General features: G+C 38.1%; 1 protein-coding gene across 3 annotated transcripts in view; it reads left to right on the forward strand.

Annotated features, from left to right (window-relative positions):
* SKAP1 (src kinase associated phosphoprotein 1) overlaps positions 1-20,157 on the forward strand; it is a 301,079-nt gene that overhangs the window by 15,026 nt on the left and 265,896 nt on the right. For all 3 annotated transcript variants that reach the window (XM_035301334.3, XM_035301335.3, XM_035301336.3), the window contains exon 2: positions 15,413-15,518. In XM_035301334.3, the coding sequence (XP_035157225.1) occupies positions 15,413-15,518 (106 nt within the window). The remainder of the gene's footprint in view (positions 1-15,412; positions 15,519-20,157) is intronic.

The following is a 20,157-nucleotide window of genomic DNA, read 5'->3' on the forward strand; positions in this document are numbered from 1 at the left end:
CCCTGATACCTTCCCTTCTAGACTAGGTGCCTCTACGATGGGCCTGCACACCCATTACTTCCTTTATTGTCGCAATTTATTCTAATTGTCTGCTTAAGTCTATATTCTTTGCTAGACTGTATACTCTTAATTAAGGTAGAGATTAGATCTATCTCATTTACTTTTTTGTGCTTAGCCTGTGATAAGCACTCTATAAATATTTCTCGAAGAATAAATGCATTTAGACAATATGGCATTGTTTATGGTTGTTTTTGATTTTGTCTTTTCTCTTTGGTCTGAGGACATTTACACCATGTGGTATTGTTCACTCCCTAGTCGAATGTAACTGTGGGAAGACTGTGCAGCATCGGGTCCTATATAGAGTGAATGCTGCAATGTCAGAAGCATCTGGGGGACATTCTTATGTAGTTAGTGGTGCTTTTCACACTGGGCATTACACTTGCAGGAAGCCCAAGGCATTCAGATGTGACTGCACATGGTGTTTATATTAGAAGAGCTCTTGTTTGTGAAAGGTTGATCACCTCATAGAAAACCCACCAGACAGAATAGTGACCTTAAATAAAAGAGGTAATGTATTAAGAGATCTTCTAAAATCTCTTCCATGTTCAGTGGTGAGTAGTGTGTTTTGAGCAGGGTTGCTCAGGCCTCCTGGGGTTATAATCACTGTGAATAGGATCATCATTTACATTGAAGAGCAAATTTTTTTTTTTTTGAGATGGAGCTTTGCTCTTATTGCCCAGGCTGGAGTGTAATGGCTTATTCTCGGCTGATCACAACCTCAGCCTCCTGGATTCAAGCAATTCTCCACTCTTAGCCTCCCAAGTAGCTGGGATTACAGGCATGTGTCACCACTCCCAGCTAATTTTGTATTTTTAGTATGGACGGGGTTTTTCCATGTTGGTAAGGCTGGTCTCAAACTCCCAGCCTCAGGTGATCCGCCCACCTCGGCCTCCCAAAGTGCTGGGATTACAGGCATGAGCCACCTCGCCCAGCCCTGAAGAGCAAGTGTTTTGTTGTTGTTTGAGACAGAGTCTCACTCTGTCGCCTAGGCTGGAGTGCAGTGATGGGATCTTGGCTCACTGAAACCTGAAACCTCTGCCTCCTGGGTTCAAGCAATTCCCTGCCTCAGCCTCCTGAGTAGCTGGGATTACAGGTGCCCACCACAACACTCAGCTAATTTTTGTATTTTTAGTAGAGACAGGGTTTCACCATCTTGGCCAGTCTGGTCTTGAACTCCTGACCTCGTGATCCACCCGCCTCAGCCTTCCAAAGTGCTGGGGTTACAGGCGTGAGCCACCGTGCCCAGCCACAAATGTTTTATATACTAGTCGGAAGTTTCCTTTCCTAGGTCTTCATCAGGTTTTGGTATCAGGGTTATATTGGCTTCATAAAATTAATTGGAAAGCATATATAATAATAAAGATATGATCTCTCATGTAGACCTTGCTTTTGACTTCTTCATATTTTTTTGGTTATGTGCTTATTCATCTAGTAAGTTTGTGGGTATATTTTTAGAGCAGATTTTTTTTTTTAAAAGTTGGATGAGACAGATGGAATAGGTTATTTTTGTGACCTTTTATTCCCCTGAGTAGATGCAGGTGAAGAAGCAAGTACTTAAATTAACATGTGACCTCCTAAAGTGTTTTGAAAGGAAGTCTTTTAGAAATTAATATGGAGTAACTTGAAAAGTAAAATCATAATAAAAACAACCTGTCCTTAGTGACATCATTGGGGGATAATTATATAATTATTTTTTAACAATTTTAGCATGCACAACTATAATTACATGGGCTATTTTCCTTATAATTTAGTAAGGATATTTGTCAGTTACTACTCAAGAAACATGGAGGAAAAAGAATTTATAGTAAGGAGAGTTAATATTCAAAATTATATATATGTGTAGTATTCATCATCTATAGGAATAAAGTATATAGTTTAACACTCCACCTCCTGTTGGATACTCTTTATTCCCCACTTGATCTCTGACCAGGGGGCTTCCTTTACTTGTTCACAACTACCTGAGTTGAGCCCACTACTACCAGCTGAGCCCACTACTACCGAGTGAAATAAAGATGAGGACCAAAAATTAAAGTCTGTCCAGTTTGTGAATAATATTACCTCATGCTTGCATAATTATTTTTATTTTACTTATTTTTTTCTGATTCCAAAACACATATTTTTAGAACATTTTATAAATATAGATAATATAAAGGTTATGAAAATGGCTGCAATTCACTACCCAGAGATGGCCATTGTTAATGTTCTGGTGTTTATCACAGTGCGTAACTGGCACATAAGAAGGACTCGGTAAAGATCGGGTTAATGAATGAATGGAACCCCACCTTTTTTTATTTGTAAAACATTAAGATTATACCATCCGTCACTTTTTTAATTAATAGGCTTTATATTTTTAGAACAATTTCAGATTTATAGAAAAATTAAGCAGATAGTACAGAGTTCCCCTATTCCTCATCTCCCCTCCAGTTTCCCTTATTGTGAGCATTTCACATTAGTATGGTACTTCTGTTACAGGTAATGAACAAGTACAGATCTATTCTTAACTAAAATCCACATTTCATTCAATTTTCTTTAGTTTTTGCCTAATGTTCTTTTTCTGTTCCAGGATCCCATTCAGGATACCTCATTTAATTTAGGCTCCTTGGGCTCCTCTTGCTGTGTCAGTTTCCTAGACCTTTCTTGTTTTTGATGACCTTGATAGTTTTGAGGAGTACTGGTGGGGTATGTTGTAGAATGTCCCAATATTAAAATTGGTCTGGTATTTTTCTCATGACTTGACTGGGGTTATTTGTTTTGAGGAGGAAGATCACAGAGGAGAAGTGCCATTTTCATCCCATCATGTCAACTGTACATGCTATCAGCATGATTATGACTGTTGCTGTTGACTTTGATCACCTGGCAGATAGTATGTTTGTCACGTTTCTCTACTGTATGGTGACTTCTTATTCATCCTTTCCATACTCTTTGGAAGAAACTTGCTATGTGCAGCCTACTTAAGGAGTGGGAGTTAATGCTTCTCCAACTTTAGAGAGAAGGAGAAGAGTAGTACATAAATTATTTCAAATTCTTCTGCACTGGAAATTCATTTATTGTCTCCCATTTATTTATTTGATGGAGTCTGGCTCTGTCACCCAGGCTGGCATGCAGTGATGCAATGTCGGCTCACTGCAACCTCTGCCTGTTGGGTTCAAGCAATTCTCCTGCCTCAGCCTCTTGAGTATCTGGGATTACATGTATGTGCCAGCACACCCAGCTAATTTTTGTAGTTTTAATAGAGATGGGGTTTGGCATGTTTGGCCAGACTGGTCTCAAACTCCTGACCTCAAGTGATCTGCCCAACTTAGCCTCCCAAAGTACTGGGATTACAGGCGTGAGCCATAGTGCCCAGCCCCACTTACTTATTTATTCAATACTTATTGATACAAGTATGGAATCATGCATACTTATTTTATACTTTGGGTTATGATCCAATATTATTTTATTTTGTTGTGGAAATTGTTCCAGTTTTGGCCATTGGGAACTCTTTCAGTTGGTTCAGGTGACCCTTTCTTTCTTTTTTTTTTTTTTTGAAACGGAGCCTTGCTTGCTCTGTCACTCAGGCTGGAATGCAGTAGTGTGATCTTGGCTCACTGCAACCTCTGCTTCCCAGGTTTAAGTGATGCTTGGGCCTCAGCCTCCCAAGTAGCTGGGATTACGGGCACCTGCCAGCACACCCCACTATTTTTTGTATTTTTAGTAGAGACAAGGTTTTGCTGTTGGCCAGGCTGATTTCGAACTCCTGACCTCAGGTGCTCCACCTGCCTTGGCCTCCCAAAGTGCTGGGATTATAGGCATGAGCCACCACATCTGGCCTCCTGCACCCCTTTCGACATGTCCCATCAATGTGTGTGTGTTTGTGTGTGTGTGTGTTTTCAATACTTCCTTACTTTCTGACACTACATGATGCTTTAGGATCATCTTATATATTTCCTGCTCCAGTCCTAGAATCAGCAGATTTCTAAGGAGCCTTGGTTCCTTAAATTGAAGATTGGTACTAGAAATCAAGATCTTTGTGCTAAGTATGCTTCTTGTTGCTGGGATGTCATTTCTTTTAGGTCCTCTTAGCTGACAAAGCTATGAAATACATATGTATATATTAATAATTACCTGATTTTTTTTTGAGACGGAGTCTCACTCTTGTTACCCAGGCTGGATAACCTGATTTATATATTTCTATATATAACCATCTGTATCTGTGTAAAGTTAAACATGGGATCTTACTGTTGTCTCCAATTCTAATTCATTACCACGTGGATCATTCTAGACTCCTCTCCTTGCTACTTGTTCCTCTCCTTTCCACTCCAGCAGTGAGAAACCTGGCACTCACCATTCACCATCTATTTACTTAATTGTTCAATTAGAGTAAACATGTATAACAGTATAAGAATTGTTAACCCATACACCCGTGGCAAACAACTTTATTGACTAGAGTTCAGTATTTATGTTCAGTTCCTTTTGCCTTTAGTCTTACAAACTCTGCTCATTTCCAAAGCTACTTAGGTCAGCACCTTTCCCCTTCCCCTTCAGTGAGTTTATTTCTTAGATTTGTAATACAGTTAGATGACATTGTTACAGTCTACATTCTTTCTTGAAATCTCCTAACCTCCTAAATTATTTTTTGAAATTTGCAGATATTAAGGTTCACTCTGTTTTAAAGTTCTATAGGTTTCAACAAATGCATGATGTCACGTATCTGCCATAGAATCATATGATACAATTTCACTACCCTAAAAATCCCCTGTGCTTCACCTGTTTATCCCTCACCCACTCTTGAACTCTATCTTTTTCTAGCTTGAGAGTCCCTTCTTTCCTCCCTCCCTTCCTTCCTTCCTTTCTTCCTTCCTCCCTTCCTCCCTCCCTCCCTCCTTCCTACCTTTCCTCTCTCTTTTTCTCTCTCTCTCTTTCCCTTTCTCTTTCTCCCTCCCTCCCTCCTCCTCTCTCTTTCTCTCTCTCTCTCTCTCCCTCCCTCCTTCCCTCTCTTCCTCCCTCTCTGTCTCCTTCCCCTCTCCCTCCTTCTTTCTTTCTACAGCCTCCCTAGTAGCTGGGACTACAGGTGTGCGCCACCACACCTAGCTAATTGTTTTTTGTATTTTTGGTAGAGACAGGGTTTCACCATGTTACCCAGGCTGGTCTCAAACTCCTAGGCTCAAGTGATTTACCCATGTCAGCCTTCCAAAGTGCTGGGATTACAGGTGTGAGCCATCATATCCAGCCAAGAGTTTATTTCTTTTTAATGCTGAATAATATTCCAGTGTCTGGATGTGTCACAGTTTGTTTATACATTCACCTATTGAGGGACATTTTGGTTGCTTCCATTTGGCAATTATGAAAGAAGGTGTTATAAACCTTCACTTGAAGATTTTTGCGTGGACATAAATCTTTAGCTCAACTGGATAAATACTTAGGAACATGACTGCTGGATCTTATGGTAAGACTAACTTGCTTGCACCACTTGCTAGGTGTGTAACCTGGGAGCAAGTTTCTTTACCCAGAAAATGGAATAGTAGTATCTGCCTCATAGGTAGCCCAACCTATCCTGATGTGACATGATCTGATGTATATGTTAGGAAAGATTTTATTTTAAAGAGGTTGACCGCTTAGAGGAAAACCCATCAGACTGATGAGGAGCTTTGTTAAATAGAGAGATGATCTATCAAGGGACCTTGTTAAGTCTCTTTGCTGTTCAGTAGTAAGAAGTTATGAAGTACAGTAATGAAGTTGCTCAGGCACCTGCAGATCACATTCACTATGAGTAGCACCATTTTCTAAATTGAAGGGCATGTGTATTATATATTGGTCTACAATTTCTTTTCTTAATATCCTAATCATAAAATGTTGGCATTGGGGAATGCTGGCTTCATAAAATAAGTTGGAAAGTCTTCCCCTTCTTCTATTTTCTAAAAGAGTTTGTACAAGATTGGTATTATTTCTACGTTAAATGTTTGGTAGATTTTACCTGTGAAATCTGGGGCTCACTTTTCTTTCTAAAAAGGTTTGTTTTTTTAAAACTCCACATTTACTTTCTTTAATAGATACAGGGCTATTTGGATGTCTTTTTTCTTTTTTCTCTTTTTCCTTGTTTCAGAGAAAGGGTCTTGCTCTGTTGCCCAGGCTGAACTAGGACTTTTGGGCTCAAACAATCCTCTTGCCTCAGTAACCCAAGTAACTGAGACTATAGGCATGTGCCACTGCACCTGGCTCTAGGATTTTGTATTATTTTGTGTATATTTTGGTAAGTTGTGCTTTTTAAATTTTCATCTAAGTTGCCATATTTATTGGCAGAAAATGATAATATTCCCTTTTCTTAACTTCTGTGAGATTTTTCATAACATCTCTTCTTCATTCCTGATACTGTTATTGCATTTTTCCCCCTTTGATGAATCTTGTTAGGGATGTATCAAATTTATTCATCTTCTGAAAGAATCAACCAATATTTTTTCTGCTTTCTATTTCATTGGTTTCTGCTCTTATATTTTTGTTATTTTCTTCTTATTTGGAGCTTAATTTGCTCTTTTTCTACTTTATTTATTTATTTATTTATTTTTTTTTTTAAGGCCAGTCAAGTGAAGCAGTGGGAGTGGAGAAGGAACAAAGAAATCTGTAACTGGTTGTGATCAATTAGTTGTAAACACCACTGCACTCAGACCAGCCTCTTTTTCTAGTTTCTTAAGGTGAAAACTTAGATCACTGATTTTTAAACCTTACTTCTTTTCTAATATAAGAATTTAAAGCTATACATTTCCCCTAAGCATGGATTAGCTGTATCTCAAATTTTTACTCAGTTTGAAATAGGCAGTGTATTCAGAGAATATTTCTTATTTGATTCTGTGTTATTTCAGATTATTGAAGCTTTTTAGATATCTTATTGCTTTTAGTTCCTTTGTGGTCAAAGACATACTCTGTAAGGTTTTATATTTTGACATTTTATTAAGAGTTATTTTATGGCCTAAAATATGGCCATATCTTTGTGAAAATTCCATGTGCACTTGAAAAAACATGTGTATTCTTCAGACATTGGATATGGTGTCCTGTGAATGTCAATTACATCAAAGTAATTGATGGTGTTGTTCAGGTCCTCCATATCCTTACTGATTATTTGTCTAGTTGTTTAGTCTCTATGAGAGGGTGGTAAAATCCCCAACTGTGATTGTAGATATGTCTTTTGCTCACTTTAGTTCTACTGGAGTTTGCTTCAAGTATTTTGAAGCTCAATTGTTATATGTATACACATTTGTGATTATTACACCTTCCTTATGAGTTGGGCCTTTTATCATTATGAAATAGCCCTCATTATCTCTGTTATACTTCCCATCTTGAAGTCTACTTAATATAGCCATTCTATCTTCCTTATGTTTACTGTTGCCTACTATATTATTATTATTATTATTTATTTTTTTTTTTAGAGAAAGAGAAAGGGGGAGAGAGAACAGGAGTCTTGCTTTATTGCCCTTTTACCATTAGAGTCTTGCTCTAATGCTCTTTTACCATTATGTAATGCCCTTGTTTCTTTTAGTCTATTAAAGTCTATTTTGTCAGACGAAAGTTACAACTCCTGTTTTTTGTTGTTGTTGTTGTTGTTTTTTTTTTTTTTGCTCTCCATTTGATTGGTAAGTCTTCCACCAACCCTTTGTTTTGAGTCTTTGTGTGTCCTTGCTTATGAGATGGATCTGGATACAGCGTACCAATGGGTTTTGACTTTTTATTCAATTTGCTTGTCTGTGTCTTTGATTGGGGCATTTAATCCATTTAAATTTAGGATTAATATTGATATTTGTGAGTTTAATATTGTCGTTTAATGCTAGCTGGCTATTTTGCCTATTAGTTGATATAGATTCTTCATTATGGAGATACTCTTTACCTTTTGATAAGTTTTTGGGATGACTGATACTGGTTGTTCCTTTCTATGTATAGTGCTTCTTTCAGAGCTCTTGTAAAGTAAAGCAGGCCTAGTGGTGATGAAATCTCTGAGTGCTTGCTTGTTCATGAAAATTTTTATTTTTCCTTCATTTATGAAGCTTAATTTGGCTGGATATGAGATTCTGGGTTGAAAATTCTTTTCTTTGAGGATATTGAATATTGACCTCCACTCTCTTCTAGTTTGTAGGGTTTCAGCTAAGGGATCTATCTGATGTGAGTCTGATAGGCTTCCCTTTATGGGTAACCTGACCTTTCTCTCTAGCTGCCCTTAAAATTTTCTCCTTTATTTCAACCCTGGTGAATTTAACGATTATATGTCTTGGGGTTGCTCTACTTGAGGAATATCTTTGTGGTGTTCTCTGTATTACCTGGAGTTGAGTATTGTCCTGCCTTACTAGGCTAGGAAAGTTTTCCTGAATAATATCCTGAAGAACGTTTTCCAGCTTGGATTCATTCTCTTCATGACATTCAGTTACACCTATCAAATGTAAATTAGGTCTTTTCACATAGTCCCACATTTCTTGGAGACTTTGCTCATTCCTTTTTACTCTTTCTTCTCTAATCTTGTCTTCTCATTTTCATTTCATTAAGTTGGTCTTCGACCTCTAATATACTTTCTTCTGCTTGATCAATTTGACTGTTAAAACCTGTGCATACTTCGTGGAGTTCTCATATTGTATTCTTCAGTTCCATTAATTCACTTATATTCCTCTCTAGATTGTCTATTCTCATTAGGATTTCGTCAAACCTTTTTTCAAGGTTCTTAGTTTCTTTACATTGGGCTAGAACATGTTCTTTTAACTCACAGAAATTTCTTATTATCCACCTTCTGAAGCCTAATTTTGTTATTGGAACGCACTCGTTCGCCATCAGGACTTGTTCCCTTGTTGATGAGGAACTGTGATCCCCTGTAGAGGGAGAGGCATTCTGATTTTGGGTATTCTCAGCCTTTTTACGCTGGTTTCTTCCCATCATTGTAAATTCATCCACCTGTCGTCTTTGTAATTACCAACTTTCAAATTAGGTCTCTGAGTAGACGTCCAATTTGTTGATTCCCAGCATAGAATCTGAGCAACCCACTGCACCGGCTAAAACAGCAGCGTTAAGATTTGTGGTGCTTTTCTGCCTGGGAATCTCCTGTCTGGCTTCCTTCTTGAGTCCCTTTTTCAATCACCTGAATAGGCGACTCTGCCTTCCCGGAGCTCCAAATGTCAACCAAAAGGGGACCCAGTCCCGTTTGCTCTGCACCAAGAATCTCCGAGGAGCCAGCAAAACTGCCGCGCTGGCCACAAGAGTCGCACTGGCGACCCGTGGGGCTCCTCTGCTGGGAATCTCCTAGTCCGTGAGCAACAAAAATTTGTCTGAAAGTGTGGCGTCCTCTTGTTCTCTGTGCTTTTACTGGGAGCTACAATCCTGAGCTGCTAGTAATCAGCCATCTTGGATCTCTCTCCCTGCATACTATATTATTTTCTGGTGTTTTTGTTTTTCACTTTCAGCCTGTGTCTTTATATTTAAAGTGTATCTCTTGTAGACAGTGTAAATTGGGCCTTGAGTTTTTATTCAGTCAGACATTCTCTGCTTTTTAATGAGAGTGTTAATTTATTTGCATCTAACATAATATTGCTATGAATGGATATAGGGTTTACCATTTTACCACTTGTTTTCCAATTGTCACATTTTTTTGGTTACACTAGCCTTTCTTTTAAAAAATTAATTGAGCCTCCATCTCCCAGGCTCAAGCAATCCTCCTGCCTCAGCCTTCAAAGTAGCTGGGATTACAGACATACGCCACCATGCCTGGTTAATTTTTCTATTTTTCTGTAGATGGAGTTTCATCATGTTGCCCAGGCTGGTCTCAAATCCCTGGGCTCAAGCAATTTGCCTGCCAGGGCCTCCTAAAGTACTGGGATTACAGGCCTGAGCCACTGCACCTGGTCTTTTCCCCCTATTTTTAAGGTTTATGATTTTTATCCACTAAAAGTTGTACAATGGAACTCTTTTAAAAAATAAAACCTTATGTGAAATCCTGGCATATACAAGTCAAGCACTTGTGATTAAATCAAAGGGGAGTGAGGAGAATGGAATTTCCCACTCTTTCTCTTTCTTATTAAAGAAAGGCTTGTGAGTCCAGAGAGCACTGTTAGAAACCATTGTTCTGATTCACTAATTTCTGCTTTTATCTTTATTGTTTCCTACCTTCTTTTCCCCATAGACTTGTTTTATTGCTCTGTTCTAACTTCTTGAGTTTGGTGCTTATTTGCATTTACTTTAGTTCTTTCTTATTTAACATTGAAAATACCTAAGTTTATGAACTTGTCACTCTGTGATGCTGGTCATATCTTATAACATTTTATATAGGCTGTTTTCTCCTAGGTGGTAATTATAATTTTTGAGTTTCTCTTTGGCTCATAATGCATGTAGGAGTGTGTATTTTTAATGTTTATATGTAGAGGGGTTTGTTTACTCTTATTAATATCAAGTTCTGGTTTTATTTCATTGTGGTAATAAAATAAGATCTTTCTAGGCCAAGCACCGAGACCCACACCTGCAGCACTTTAGGAGCTGAGGCAGGAGGATCTCTTGACCCCGGAGTTCGAGACTAGCTTGGGCAACATGGCGAAACCCTGTCTCTACAAAAAAATGTTTTTAAATTGGCCGGGCACGGTGGCTCACACCTGTAATTCCAGCACTTTGGGAGGCTGAGGCAGGTAGATCAGTTGAGGTCAGGAGTTTGAGACTAGCCTGACCAACATGGTGAAACCCCATCTCTACTAAAAATACAAAAATTGGCCAGGTGTGGTGGCAGGTGCCTGTAATCCTAGCTACTCAGGAGAATGGCTTGAACCTGGGAGGCAGAGGTTGCAGTGAGTTGAGATACTGCCATTGGCACTTCAGCCTGGGTGACAAGAGTGAAACTTCGTCTCAAAAAAAAAAAAGAAAAGAAAATGCACACTGGGTTTTGAAGATGTAATGCCAAAAAAGCAAAATAGCGCAAGAATAATTTTTTATATTGGTTACATATTGAAATGATAATATTTTTGGTTAAATAAAAATAAATAGCATTAAAGTTAATTTCATCCCTCTTTTTAGTACTTTTTAAATGAAGCTACTAGAAAATTTAAAATGAAATGTGTAGCTTGCATTCTATTTCTGTTGGACAGCACTACAAATCATTATTTATTTTTGTCTGCTTCATCCGTCTAAGACTAGTAGTAGCATTAAAAAATTTTTTCAGTAATTTCTGCTTACTTTTCTCACAGTTTTTACTGTATATATTTTAGTGTACTACTTAACACAAACAGGTCCTATCTACTGTGGATTGTACTTTACATCAAATTAAATGACCACCTTTGGCCTTTTTAAAATAGTTTCTTGAATTCTAGTTTGATATGAATTATTGCCATTCTTGCTTTAAAAAAAAATCTTGCCTAGGATGTTTTGTACACCTCTGTTATTTTCAGTTTCATTTGTTTCGGGTATCTTTTAAATAGTAATTAAATTTGTTTAATTTTTTGATACAGTATGAAAATTTTTGCTTTTAATACAAAAGTCTAACTTCTCACATTGTCATTTTATGAATTCCACTTTTATGCTATTTTCCTGTTTTCTATATTTTATAATATTGATTTTTTTTTTTTTTGAGACAAAGTTTTGCTCTTGTTACCCAGGCTGGAGTGCAATGGCGCCATATCAGCTCACTGCAACCTCCGCCTCCTGGGTTCAGACAATTCTCCTGCCTCAGCCTCCTGAGAAGCTGGGATTACAGGCACTCGCCACTATGCCCAGCTAATTTTTTGTATTTTTAGTAGAGACGGGGTTTCACCATGTTGACCAGGATGGTCTCGATCTCTTGACCTCGTGATCCACCCGCCTCGGCCTCCCAAAGTGCTGGGATTACAGGCTTGAGCCACCGCACCCGGCCTAAATTGGATATTTTTTAAAAAAACCTTTGATTCTACTTTTATTAGATTTGCACTTTGAAAAATCATAGTTAAACCCACTGTCTTTAATTATCACTGACAAGGATGGAGTCCTATCCATTGACACTATGTAAACATGTAATTTCGTATATATTTTCCTCTCTATTCATTTTCTAACTGGGAATTAGACTGTTTTTACATTTTTTTATGTTTTCTCACCATAAGAATTATTTTTCATATTAATATTTTTATAAGTTTTAAACCATATTGACCACAGTGATCTAGATTTTATTTTTTTTTGAGACAGAGTCTCATTCTGTTGCCCAGGCTGGAGTCCAGTGGCTCTCTCTGGGCTCACTGCAATCTCTGCCTCCTGGGTTCATGGGATTCTCCTACCTCAGCCTCCTGAGTAGCTAGGATTACAAGCACCCACCATCATGCCCAGCTAACTTTTCTGTATTTTTAGTAGAGATGAAGTTTCGCCATGTTGGTCAAGCTGGTCTCAAACTCCTGACCTCGGGTGATCCACCCACCTCTGCCTCCCAAAGTGCTGGGATTACAGGCGTGAGCCAGCTGGGATTTTGATAGGGATTACATAAAATATTTAAATTAATTTTCTTTTTTTTTAGACAGAATCTTCCTCTGTCACCGAGGCTAGAGTGGCACAGTCATGGCACACTGTAGCCTCAAACTTCCAGGCTCAAGTGATCGTCCCACTTGCACCTTGAGTAGCTAAGACTACAGGCATGCACCACTATACCCAGACAATTAAAAAAAAATTTTTTTTTTAGAGATGGGATCTCTCTATGTCACCTTGGCTTGTCTCAAAACTCCTGGCCTTAGGTGATCCTCTTGCCTCGGCCTCCCAAAAGGTTAGGATTATAGGCATGAACCAGCATGCCTGGCCAGTCTTTAATAATTAAGTACAATGTTAGCTGTGGGTTTGTGTAGATGCTTTTTATTAGTTTAAGGAAGCTTCCTTCTATTCCCAGTTTGTTGAGAATTTTTATCTCGAAGGACTGTTGAATTTTGTTAAATGCTTTTTCTGTGTCTAGTGAGATGATCATGTGGTTCTTTTCCTTTATTCTGTTGTTATGATATATTACATAAATTGAATCTTAGATGCCATTTATTTTTGCCTATTAATTTAGCTTCCCATTTCCTCATTCTTTAGCATTCAGAGGAGCCTAGTGGAACCCATTAAATCACATATGCAATAGATGCAATGCAGAGCTTGGATGTTGATGGTGGTCCCTTGTGAAATATTCAATTTCCAGGACTTTGTGTCTCATCAAAAGTCCCAGTGATGGCTATTTAGGATTTTTTTTGGTGTTGTTAAATGATATGAATATAAAACAAAATTTTAAATATAATGTATCTTTTGATGTGGTACAAAGTTCTGGAAACTGAATATTTCACAAAGGACCACCATCAACATCCAAGCTCTGCATTGCATCTATTGCATATGTGATTTATTTTGATAATATGTATCAGGGGTCCCCAGCCTTTCTGGCACCAGGGACTGGTTTTGTGGAAGACAATTTTTCCATGGACTGGGAGTGAGAGAATGATTTTGGAATGATTAAAGAGCATTACATTTATTGGGTACTTTATTTCTATTATTATTACACTGTAATAGATAATGAAAAAATTATACATCTCACTATAATGTAGAATCAGTGGGAGCCTTGAGCTTGTTTTCCTGCAGTTAGGTGGTTCCATTTGGGAGTGACAGGAGACAGTGACAGATCGTCAGGCATTAGATTCTCATAAGGAGCACAAAGCCTAGATCTCTCACATGTACAGTTCACAATAGGGTTTGCACTCCTATAAGAATCTGTGCTGCCACCAATCTGACGGGAGGTGGAACTCAGGTGATAATGCAAGTGATGGGGAGCAGCTGTAAATAGAGAAGCTTCACTTGCTCACCTGCTGTTTACCTCCTACCGTGTGGCCCTTTATTTAGAATTTCATAATTATCATATCACTGAGGAAATAAGGTTCCTGTACTGTGGCCCAGGGTTGGGACCCCTGATATATATGACACAGTTTCACAGGCACAATTTTTGGAGGTGGAAAATTTTAACTATATTATTTATATGCTTTTGGGGGATGACAAACCTTTTGTGCAGAATAAAATGTGTAGCTAGTATTTTTGGCAATTGTAATCATTAACAATGTATTTTGTCTTTGAAAATTTGTAGGGCCCCCAGTTTCTTCCTTCAACATAACATGATTTGTTTCATATTATGTATTTCCATCATGTCCCTATTTTTTTTTTTTTTTTAGATGGAGTTTAGCTCTTGTTGCCCAGGCTGGAGTGCAATGCTGCTATCTTGGCTCACTGCAACCTCCACCTCCTGGGTTCAAACAATTCTCCTGCCTCGGCCTCCCAAGTAGCTGGGATTACAGGCATGTGCCTAATTTTGTATTTTGTAATTTTAGTAGAGACGGGGTTTCTCCGTGTTGGTCAGGCTGGTCTCAAACTTCTAACCTCACGTGATCTGCCTCCCTCAGCCTCCCAAAGTGCTGGGATTACAGGTGTGAGCCACCATGCCCAGCTCATGTCTCTATTTTATAATATATGTTCACATTAATTGCAGTTCCCATCTCTTGAAGACATTTTTCTTTCCCATGTGGGTTCCTTCACTTAGTTATATTATCATTTTCATTGATTATATATCTTTTAATTAATGTTTCTTCTTTGAATGCTTGCCCTTTTGTTGTTGATTTTTGCAGTTCAGCTCTATTTTTTATTTTGGCCCTATTTATTGGTATTTCTTGCTAGCTTCTATTGGTCTATGGCCTTCTGTGACTTATTCATAATATTTACATGTCTATCAAATTGATAGCCCAGGCCGGGTGCAGTGGCTCACGCCTGTAATCCCAGCATTTTGGGAGGCTGAGGCGGGTGGATTGACTGAGCTTAGGAGTTTGAAACCAGCTGAGCAACATGTTGAAACCCTGTCTCTACTAAAATACAAAAAAATAGCCAGACGTGGCAGTGTGCGCCTGTAGTCCCAGCTACTCAGGAGGCTGCGGCAGAAGAATTGTTTGAACCAGGGAGGTAGAGGTTGCAGTGAGCCAAGATCATGCCACTGCACCCCAGTTTGGGTGACACAGCAAGACACTGTATCCAAAAAAAAAAATTGACAGTTTATCCTCTGCCATCAGTGATAATTAATATATAAATGTTTATTTAAAATTATTTAGAAAACAGTTATTTCTTGTGGTTAATATATGTGATAGTTTTCTAAGTTCATAGCAAGTTCTTGGATTATTAGAACATTTCATCTATAAAATTTTAATTATTATTTATTCTGGTAAAATATACATAATATAAATTTTGCCATCTCAACTATTATAAAGTATACAGTTCTGTGGCATTGAGCACATTCACATTGTGCTACAACTATAACATTTTTAAAAAAGAAAACAATACTCATTTCTTAATAATTCTGATTTTCCTTTCTCCTTAGTACATCTTTTCTGTTTTATCAACTTTTCTTTTCTTTTAGATGCTGAAGAGTTCCTGGCAGAAGGTTTGCGAAATGAGAACCTCAGCGCTGTTGCAAGGGATCATAGAGACCATATTCTACGGGGCTTTCAGCAAATCAAAGCCAGGTTTGTATAAACTGGTTCCATTAATCTTCTTCATAAGCTTTAAAACAATTTATAACCAGTAAAATAAAGTCACTAAGTAAGACATACCTATCATAGTTCTTTATACTTGGTAGAAACTTAATAAATATTTGCTGAATTGAATTAGAGGCAGGCAAGTATAATTAGTATAGTTTACCAAAATAAAAATGTTTTGATAATTATGTATGTATCTTGAGGTAATTATTCTGCTTTTAGCTTTAAATTTTTATGTTAGCCTTTATTGACCACTTTTGCATTTAACTAAAAAATAATGAAAGCTAAACATTTATGCTTGTCCAAATTATTAACTAAAAGATGTTAGTACGAGATAATGTTCATTATGATTTTTGGTACTATTTTACTTCCACATCTCCTTCCCTCATAGAAAACTTAAATGAGACTCATCAAGGTGATTCTTTGACCATATTGGGATGTTTTATTCTTGGACTGGGTTGAAATATTATGTTCTTTTCTTTTTTTTTTTTTTTTTTAAATAAGAGGCCCTGGCCTAATTTGTGCATTTTAGAATATGAGCATCTGACAGATACAAACATTTGGTTAGGGGAAGAAGAATTAAAATTTCCCTTTATAATATATTTCCTGACCACCTATTGCTTGAAATGGGTAACTGAATGAGAGCAAGGGATAAGTGAGTGTTCCTTTAATCTTTTCAAACCTGGTGGCAACGTGATTCAGAAAGTTTAAACTGAGTATTCTTAGATAAGGAATAGCATCTGCAGGGTTATGGTTGGGATTTAATTTGCGTGGCTGACCATTCTTAGTATCTACTCTAAAAACCTCATTGAAACTCCATAGAAGCAGAGAATTTTATCCTTCAGAAGGGCACAGCCAGAATCTATTCCGTTCAGGAATGTGAGAGAACCTCATGAGATGCCCTGCCGGATCTTAATCGATCTTTCCTGCTGGCTAATTAAGCATCACTTTTACTCAGCAACTGGGGACTGTGTGATTATCAGCATGGGTTGCCCTGAATAATTGAAACAAACAATGCAGAAGATGGGAGTTTTTTGCAAAAGTTGGAATACCTATAATTTTTGGTAGGTTATAAGAGTGTTTAAAACAAACTTCTCTGTAATGTTACTTTATTAGTAGATAAGTTTAGGCTTAGTTATGTACATGGAGACTTAGTAACCTATAGAATTTTTTATTTTTACAAGTTTGCCTTTGTACCTTTGTATTTTATTATTACTGTAAGGGTGGCATGCAGAATAAAGGTGGAATTATTTTAAATTGGGGGAGGAATGCCCTAATTATAATGGTGTATCTGGCGATTCTGTTGGCATAAATCTCTGGTAAGGTAGGCAAAAACACTTTTACTGCAGCTGTAGTTACAAATACACAATGAGGAGGAATTCTTTCCCATATTTGTACCATTTTTACCACATTTGTACTACAGCACTGAGAAAGAACTACATTTCAATCTTAAGTTGGCAATAAAACACAGATTTGTGGTAACTCATTACTGTCAGTTGCATATTATTATACTTCTTAATCCTCTTTTTAAATACATACACACATGCATAAACACACACAAAAGCTGAATTTGTCATGGGGTGCAGTTGGTTTCTTGTTCTCAAATTCTTGTTCCCAAAGAACTTTCTGTATGGTTTGTGGGGTAGACATTCAGGAAATAATCAACGGGAGCTTTAGGAAATATCTGCACTGTTGATGGGAGCTTTCTGCTCATTGACTTGTTGCAAGAAAGATGACACTTTATTTAGAATTTCATAATTATCAGACAACTGAGGAAATGAGGAGCCAGAAATTAGATACTGTACAAGAAAATGGAAAAATGAGGCTTTCCTTTGGCAAGCTGTTTGAAATTGCCTTTCATCTACTCATTCAATCTTCATTCTGTTAATGTAACCCTTGTTTTCCTGAATCCTCTTCTTCAGCCATATCACCTCTATTGTGCCATATATGGCTGCCACATTTACTTAGGCCACATTTGTTTATGTTGTGTGGCAGTTATATGTTCTCCAGAAAGCTTGGCATGAAAACAGATTTAAAAGTCATCAAACTTAAGAGTTAAAAGTATATGTCAGGCTAAGCACAATGGCTTACTCCTGTAATCCCAGCACTTTTGGAGGCTGAGGCTGGAGGATCTCTTGAGGCCAAGAGTTTGAGACCAGCCTGGGCAACATAACAAAACTGTCTCTACAAAAAATAAAAAATTAGCCAAGGGTGGTGGTGTATGCCTGTGGTCCCAGCTACTTGGGAGGCTGAAGTGGGCGGATCACTTGAGTCCAGCAGGTTGAGGCTGCAATGGGCCATGATCATGCCACTGCACATCAACCTGAGCAACAGAGTGAGACCCTATCTCCAAAAAAAAAAGTAAAAAAAAAAAAGACAAATACATGAATCATACAGTAACATGAAAATAATTAAAATTAATGAAAATCATTTGAAAGGTTTTAGTTTAGTCTTTTTTTTTTTGGAGACAGGGTCTCACTCTGTGGCCCAGGCTAGAGTGCAGTGGCGAAATCACAGCTCACTGTAACCTCCACTTCCTGGACTCAAGTGACCCCCCAGCCTCAGCCTCCCAAGTAGCCATACACCACTATGCCTGGCTAATTTTTTACTTTTTGCAGAGACAGTGTGTCACTATGTTGCCCAGTCTGGTCCAGAACTCTTGGTGCCACCAGTTCTCCTGTTTTGGCCTTTTAAAATGCTGAGATTATAGGCCTGAGTCTCTGTGCCTGGCCTATTTTTAGTCAGATTAAAAGAATAATATTTTAGGAGTTTGGTAAATTTGAGGGGGGAAACCTATCTAAAACTATAATTTAGCACTTCAAGGCTTATTTGGAAGGTAGATAAATCTCTAGCAAGATAATCTGGAAAAGCCACAACTAGATAAATATAAATTATATATTTACACATACATATATATTTTTTACAATGTCCCACTCTTGTTGTTTTCTTGCTTCCTTTAATTCTTTCTTCAGCGCATATTTTTCTAGAAATAAAAGGGTGGAGAGAAATAAAAATACCACTGCCTCTGATTCTTGGTAAACTCTAGGGGCTTAGCTCTGATTTTTACGGCTGGCTTGGAATTCACTGTTATTTGCCATGGTTGTGGACTTGCTGTAAATGGAAGCATCTGACTCTATCACAGCTGTTAGAATGTGCTTTTTGCTGCCTTTTGTGGTCTAGAGTGAATGACCATAGGAAAAGACAATTGTGTCAAGAATCGTGGGTGTTCTCCAAGTGATCATCAGTTTTTCAGTACAAATCACTTTAGCTATTCTGTTTTTAGACTTAGAAACGAAAAATAGCTATTCTTTTTTTAAACTTAGAAACAAAAAATAAAATCATATCTCTACATAGCTTTTTTTTTTTTTTTTTTTGCTTGAAAGTGTTACCAATGAAGGCTAATATTTTCCATGTAACACAAAATAAAAATGGATGGCAATTTCTGTGATTCCAAGGAAATGAAGCCCTGTTGTGGTATTTGATGTCCTAAGCTGTGATTTTCATTTCTTTTCTTCAAACTGCCTCCTCGTTTAAACCTTCTCCTTAAAAACTAAACAGCTTTCACATTCCAAGTCCAAGTTTTCATTGAGCCCTTTGGAGAATGGTTAGGATGAAAGCCAGGCAAAGGCACCTCCTGCTTTATTACGGTGGTCACTGCAGGATTAGCACCAGATGTGAAACACCTGGAATGAAGCAGACATGATCTGTGCTCAGAAATGTGATGGCATTCTAATGCACTGGGAGAAACAGGAGAGCATTTTTTAAATGTTTGATTCAGTGGAGGCCATCTGACAGCAAGAATACATTGAGAGTGGGGGAAGGGATAAAGAAAAAAATATTTATATATTTTTTGAGATTAAGTCTCACTCTGCTGCTCAGGCTAGAGTGCAGTGGTGCATCTCGGCTCACTGCAACCCCCATCTCCGGGTTCAAGTGATTCTCGTGCCTCAGCCTCCTAGGTAGCTGGGACTATAGGCACGCAGTGCCACACTTGGCCAATCTTTTTTTTTGTATTTTTAATAGAGACAGGATTTCACCATGTTGGCCAGGCTAGTTAGTCTCAAACTCCTGACCTCAGGTGATCCGCCTGCCTCAGCCTCCCAAAGTGCTGGGATTACAGGCATGAGCTACCACACCCAGCCAAAAATAGAATATTCTTATTATTGAGATATGGCTTAATTTCTCTCTTGATGGCCCTTTTTGGGATAACTAGTCATTTATGCTCCCCGTTGGAAGTGAAGGACAGAGCCAATGGAAACAAACTTAGAACATTGTTTCCTTCCATAAAACTTAATAATGCTGAAGGAGTTCCAAAGAGACCGGGAGATTTATATCATATTGAGATGGAAAGAAATAAAGAAATACCTTTGTGAGTCTGGGCGCGGTGGCTCACGCCTATAATCCCAGCACTTTCGGAGGCCGAGGCGGGTCAAGAGATCGAGACCATCCTGGTCAATATGGTGAAACCCCGTCTCTACTAAAAATACAAAAATTAGCTGGGCATGGTAGCGCACGCCTGTAGTCCCAGTTACTCGGGAGGCTGAGGCAGGAGAATTGCTTGAATCCAGGAAGTGGAGGTTTCGGTGAGCCAAAGATTGTGGTAAGCCAAGATCCTGCCATTTCACTC

The sequence above is a fragment of the Callithrix jacchus genome, chromosome 5 (assembly GCF_049354715.1).
Source record: "Callithrix jacchus isolate 240 chromosome 5, calJac240_pri, whole genome shotgun sequence".
NCBI classification, from domain to species: domain Eukaryota; kingdom Metazoa; phylum Chordata; class Mammalia; order Primates; family Cebidae; genus Callithrix; species Callithrix jacchus.